General features: G+C 59.5%; 2 protein-coding genes across 2 annotated transcripts in view; one reads left to right on the top strand and one right to left on the bottom strand.

Moving 5' to 3' along the window:
• Positions 1–724, bottom strand: part of LOC122183797 (mucin-5AC-like) — a 5,127-nt gene extending 4,403 nt beyond the window's left edge. The window contains exon 1 of the mRNA XM_042878118.1: positions 589–724. Coding sequence (XP_042734052.1) covers positions 589–658 — 70 coding nt within the window. The 5' untranslated portion in view covers positions 659–724. The remainder of the gene's footprint in view (positions 1–588) is intronic.
• Positions 725–1,247: 523 nt separating this feature from the next.
• On the top strand, positions 1,248–4,739 carry LOC122184013 (deoxyribodipyrimidine photo-lyase-like). The gene is made up of 9 exons (XM_042878526.1): positions 1,248–1,485; positions 1,566–1,711; positions 1,786–1,968; positions 2,082–2,240; positions 2,529–2,727; positions 2,823–2,975; positions 3,239–3,360; positions 3,469–3,628; positions 3,988–4,739. The coding sequence occupies exons 1-9, from the start codon at positions 1,248–1,250 to the stop codon at positions 4,131–4,133; spliced, it is 1,506 nt and encodes a 501-aa protein (XP_042734460.1). The 3' UTR covers positions 4,134–4,739.
• Positions 4,740–5,635: the final 896 nt, after the last annotated feature.

Raw genomic sequence — 5,635 nt, 5'->3', positions numbered from 1 at the left:
AGCCAGTGTGCTGGCACCGAGGCACCCCACGCTGTGCATCGGCCGTGAGCAGCCAACAGCGGGGATCACCATCCTGAGCAGATCCAGATCCGTGGGGATCAGCGGTGTGGGAGGACAGCACATCCCCAGGCCGACAAGCGGGCACAGCTCCGGGCAGGACCCCCTCCTGGCGCCAGCGATGGCCCCGTCCCACCGCCTCCATCCAGCCCTGCGGCACTCAGAGCCGCCCGTCGGACGGGAAGAGCCGCAGGAACCGGTTACCCTGGGTCGGCTTGGGAGCTCCTCTGCAGCGTACACAAAGCTGCGTGCAGATGTTCAGGAACCGATAACGCGGGGCACAAAGAATGGGAGCGGGGCCCAGGGGAAGGGGGGGGGAGTGAGAAACGAATCTCAGCTTGTGTGTCAGGGGTGAGCAGCAGGATGCACCTGCAAGTCACAGAAGCTCCGTGACAGCTGAGGGCCGGTAGCTGCCTCAGGCTCGCGGGAGACGCATGGATGGCGACGAGCCCGAGGTTCCCACCTTATAGGTGGCTCAGTGGCCCCCAGCCCTGCGCTGCGATGCCCCCACGCGTTTCCCACATCCCTTACCCAGCGCCAGCTCGAACGCGGCGATGCTCAGCAGCAGGGACAGGAACAGCCCTGTTCTGTGTGCGGCCATGTCCCGACAGGACCCAATACCCGGGCAGGATTCAGTGATTCAGTACCCTCCAGCCAGCACCGCTCCAAGCGCTCCCCACAACCCCAGCGCTGCGCGGTTTCCGTGTTGCCTTTGCCCAGCAGCACCCAGGTGGGTCCTTTTGTTTCCTCAGGTGTTGGCACCGAAGGGGGTTTCCACCCAACGCGGCACTCCCAGCGATGGGCACGACGCCCGGCAGCCACCTGCCCCGCGGCCGGGCCGCGAGCGGAGGGGAACTTTGGGTGTGCGCGCAGCCGACGGCCGCGGGATGGAGCGGAGAGTGGTTTCCTCATTCCCTAGGCTGGGGGCAAAGCCTGCGCTGGGCGGTTGTGTCGTGCACGGGGTTGGTGCAGGAGGGGGTAGCGCGATGCTGAGAGCACAGCTCCACCCGGGCCGAGCCGAGGAGCGGAACCGCTTCCCCGGGCCTGCGGGGCGGGGAAGGGGTGGGGGGCCGGGCGGAGAGATCACGCCCATTTCTCTGCCCTGGTCCCGCCCCGCGTTGTGTAACGCCCGCTCCGCCGCCGCCACGTGGGTTCGAGCCGGGGTTCGGGGGCTCTGTTTGGGGCCGAGGATGCCGCGGAGCGGTGGGAAGGGGAGAAAGGAGCGGGATGTGGGGAGGGAGGAGGAGGATGCAGGGGCCGTGGGCTCGCTGGAGGCCGCGGTGCGGGAAGCCAGGCGCAGGGCAGCCCCGTCGGTGCGGGATTTCCGCTACAACAAGCAGCGGGCCCGGCTCGTGTCCCGGGGCTCCGAGCTGAAGGAAGGCGCCGAGTGCATCCTCTATTGGATGTGTCGGGACCAGCGGGTGCAAGGTAGGAGCCGGCCCCGTGCCCTGCAGTGCTGGGTGCTCTGGGGGCTTCTATTAAGCGTTCCCCGTTTGCTCGCCCTGCAGATAACTGGGCTTTCCTCTACGCCCAGCGCCTGGCCCTCAAGCAAGAGCTGCCTCTGCGCGTCTGCTTCTGCCTAGTGCCCAAGTTCCTGGATGCCACCATCCGCCACTACGGCTTCATGCTGAGGGGGCTGCGGGAGGTGGCCGAGGTACAGCCGCTGCAGTGGGCACGTGGGATGGAGCCGGCTGGGAGCAGCCCTTAAGCCTTGTCCTCTCATTGCAGGAGTGTGCGGAGCTGGACATCCCCTTCCACCTGCTGCTGGGCTGCCCCAAGGACGTGCTGCCCAGCTTCGTGGTGGAGCACGGCGTGGGAGGGCTGGTGACAGACTTCTGTCCCCTCCGTGTCCCCCAGCAGTGGGTGCAGGAGGTCAAGGAGCGATTGCCTGAAGATGTGCCCTTTGCACAGGTGGGTGCCTCTGGAGGATGCACATCCTGGGTCTGTTGGAGAACACAGTGTGCACTGTGCCGTTAGGAATGTTGGCTTCTGCTCACATCACCATATCCAGCTTCCTTTCCCAGGTGGATGGCCACAACATCGTGCCCTGCTGGGTCACATCCCCCAAGCAGGAGTACAGTGCCAGGACCATCCGGGCCAAGATCCACAGCCAGCTCCCAGAGTTCCTCACCGAGTTCCCTCCTGTTATTCGGCACCCACATCCACCACCCAACACCCCAGAGGTACCTGCAGAGATGCACTTGGTCCTGGGTAGCCTCATGGCTTTGTGGCCCTAGAATGGGGACACCACCCACAAGTGGTGTGGAGATGGAGAGACCCTGGGGGTGTGAGGTTCCATCTCCATTTTCACAGTGGATCTTTGCTGTGCTGGGCTGCTTAATAGACAGCTGGTGAGAGCTGGGGGCTTGCAGGCTGGGGACAGCCCTTAGCTGGCACGTGGGGGACGTGTGTTAAGGCTGGGCAGCATCTGCTGCTGCGGCTCAGCTCTCATGCTGCTGGTTTGCTCGCAGCCCATTGCGTGGGATGCCTGCTACTCCAGCCTGCAGGTGGACCGCACGGTGCCAGAGGTGGCATGGGCGACTCCTGGCACTGCTGCTGGGCTGGCCATGCTGCAGTCCTTCATCACCAAGCGGCTCAAGTCCTTTGGCTCACAGCGGAATGACCCGAACAAGGCAGCTCTCAGCAACCTTTCTCCATGGTTCCACTTTGGTGAGTGTCCCGGGCCGTCCCCATCCCATTAATTAAGGGCCAAGTGCTGGTGGCTCAGGCTGGAGGCCCAACTCATGTCATACCTATGCCCCCAGGCCAGGTGTCCACCCAGCGAGCCATCCTGGAGGTGCAGAAGCACCGACGTGCCTACAAGGAGTCGGTGGATGCTTTTGTGGAGGAGGCCGTGGTACGGCGGGAGCTGGCAGAGAACTTTTGCTACTACAACGAGAACTACGACAGTGTGCAAGGTAGCATCCGTGGGGCTGATGGACAAGGCTGAGGTTGGGCTAATACTCTATTGTGGTCACCCCAATGCCCTGTTCTTGCTAGAGGATGGGCCATAGAGCCCTTCTGGTTGGAAAAGACCTCTAAGATCATTGTATCAACCATCAGCCCATCACCACCATGCCCACTAACCCACGTCCCTCTGTGACCCATCTCTGTTTCTTGAGCCCCCCCAGGACCTGGAGGGGAGCAGTTTGCTCAGCATTGCTCCTCACCTCTCCCACAGGCGCCTATGACTGGGCACAAACCACACTGAAGCTCCACGCCAAAGACGAGCGGCCTTTTCTCTACGAGTTGCCCCAACTGGAGCAGGCTGCCACACATGACCCGCTCTGGAACGCTGCTCAGGTTAGTGACCCCCATCTCCTTGTTTTGAGGTCTCTCCTCTGAGACCTGCGTCTGTGCTGGAGCCAAGCCGGCATGGGCTGACTGCTGTGGTTGTGTCCTGCCCTGCAGCTACAAATGGTGCAGGAGGGCAAGATGCATGGCTTCCTGCGCATGTACTGGGCCAAGAAGATCCTGGAATGGACCCGCAGCCCTGAGGAAGCCCTACAGTTTGCCATCTACCTCAACGACCGCTATGAGCTGGATGGGATGGACCCCAACGGCTATGTAGGTAAGCTGGGGAGGGGGCATGGGCAGGTACAGCGTGGGGATGAGAGATTGCATATAAGGAAAAACCTTTTTATGATAAGGGACAGTGAAGAACTGACAGGTTGCCCAGAGTGGTGGTGGGTGCCCCTTCCTGGAGACACCCAAGGTCAGGTTGGATGGGGCTCTGAGCACCCAATGGAGCTGTAGGTGTCCCCATTCAGTGCAGGGAGCTGGACAAGATGACCTTTAAAGGTCCCTTCCAACTCAAATGATACTATGATGGAGAGGGGTCTGCAAAGAATCCCTCTCTGGCCTGCTCTCTGGCCCTCAGATGCCCGTGGGCGCAGGGCAGAGCTGATGCTCCATCCCCATGTTTGGCAGGCTGCCTTTGGTCCATCTGTGGCATCCACGACCAGGGCTGGAAGGAGCGGGATGTCTTCGGGAAGATCCGCTACATGAACTATGCTGGCTGCAAGCGCAAGTTTGATGTGGATCAGTTTGAGAGCCGCTACACCCGCTGCAAGTGACTGTGATGCGGAGGGGTGAGGGACCCTGACTGGTTAGCACTGCTCCCTGCATGGGTGGATGTGCTTTTTTCATGGTGCTGGCTTGCACTGACACAGATTTGCTATGGGTGGTGGTGGAGGGCTTTGTTGTAAAGCTTATGGTTTGTAGCTTCTATGTTGGCAGCTGCACGGTGAGGGATGCAGCTGCCTTGTCCCTGCTCACACTGAAGCTGAGCTCCCTGCCAGAAGGAAAAAAAGAAAAGTTCAGGACACAACCCCACCTCATATTAACTTAGTTTATTAGGGACGGCATTTTCATTGCTACACTGTGCAGCAGTCCCATTGGGAGGGCTCCAGTGAAATGCTGGGGCAGCTTGTGGTTCTCCCTTAGAAACATTTGGGGCCTTGGCAAGCTCCAGCATCACATCAGGATGTTAGTGTTGGACATCACCTTGCTCCAGAGCCCTCAGCCAGGTTTCAAGTCCCCATTGTTTTCAGATGGAGGGAAGAAAATACAAATAAACCAAAATCCATTTGCTTTTCTCTAAATACACTCAGTGCTTCTAGAACGGGATGTGGGCAACCTCGCAGCCAGTGCCCCACGACATTAAAGTGCTTCAAACAAAATGGTGTGGATGAAGTTGTGCTGCTCGGAGCCAGATCTCAGGAGGAGGGAGGCCAGCTCGTCCTGCTGAGCTGGGTGGCAGCGCATGGACCAGAGGCAAGAACAGCAGCAATGCTTTCTGCTGGCAAGGTAGACCAAGTTGTGGTAGCTCCAGAGCTTCCAGCTGCAGGGCAGGTAGGAGAGCAGCTGCTCTCCTGGGGAAAATGAGGATAGATGGGAGGAGGCAAGAACTCAGGAACAGGTGGGGAATGGAACTGCTCCAGGCTGGGACCCCTAGAGCTGGTTGTAGCAGGATGCTGCAGCACAGGGAGGAGATGCTGTCCTATTAGCAAGGCTTGGAGTCACCCTGCGGCCACCTCTCCCAGTCCCATCCTTGCCCTTCCAACTCTTCCATTACCCCATACTTTGACACATCTTGAAAGCCTTCTCACAGCATATTGCCCCCTGCCCTTCACCACCCTTGCACGTACACAGGTCCCCCCATCTTTCCTAATATCCACCCTAATGCTGGGTGTGTGTGTCCCTCCTGTGATGACTTGATGCAGGACACGTGCCATGGGATAAAGCATCCCTGGCTACAGCATTTCCAGGGCCAGGCCTCTCTCAGGTGCACTCTTTCTGGGAGCAGCCTGCTCTGTTCCCTAGAGGGACTGGGTGACCCCTCTCCCAAGGGCAGCAGAGCTGATGGGAAAGGGAACCCCTGGCACTCCCCAGCCCCTGTCAGGGGGTGATGGAACCAGGAGCAGGAAAGCTCTGGAGTTTTTAAACCGGTAAGTCCCAAACAAATTGTATGCTCCCTAAAATGAGCATCTCCTCAGGGTGGGGAGCAAACAGTTAAAAATACATACAACCACATCTAAAAAACAAAAATAAAACCAAATCCAGCCAATTTAAAAAA

This window comes from Lagopus leucura, unplaced genomic scaffold (genome assembly GCF_019238085.1).
Source record: "Lagopus leucura isolate 7727_CA_CO unplaced genomic scaffold, USGS_WTPT01 Super-Scaffold_100021, whole genome shotgun sequence".
NCBI lineage: Eukaryota > Metazoa > Chordata > Aves > Galliformes > Phasianidae > Lagopus > Lagopus leucura.
The sequence above is the reverse complement of the archived record's forward strand: the minus strand, read 5'-3'. Positions and strand labels throughout refer to the sequence as shown.

Coding starts and splice junctions, on each gene's coding strand:
- LOC122184013 (XM_042878526.1), top strand. CDS start 1,248: ATGCCGCGGAGCGGTGGGAAGGGGAGAAAGGAGCGGGATGTGGGGAGG. Junction 2,241..2,528: donor CACCACCCAACACCCCAGAG/GTACCTGCAGAG, acceptor GTTTGCTCGCAG/CCCATTGCGTGGGATGCCTG. Junction 3,361..3,468: donor CGCTCTGGAACGCTGCTCAG/GTTAGTGACCCC, acceptor CCTGCCCTGCAG/CTACAAATGGTGCAGGAGGG.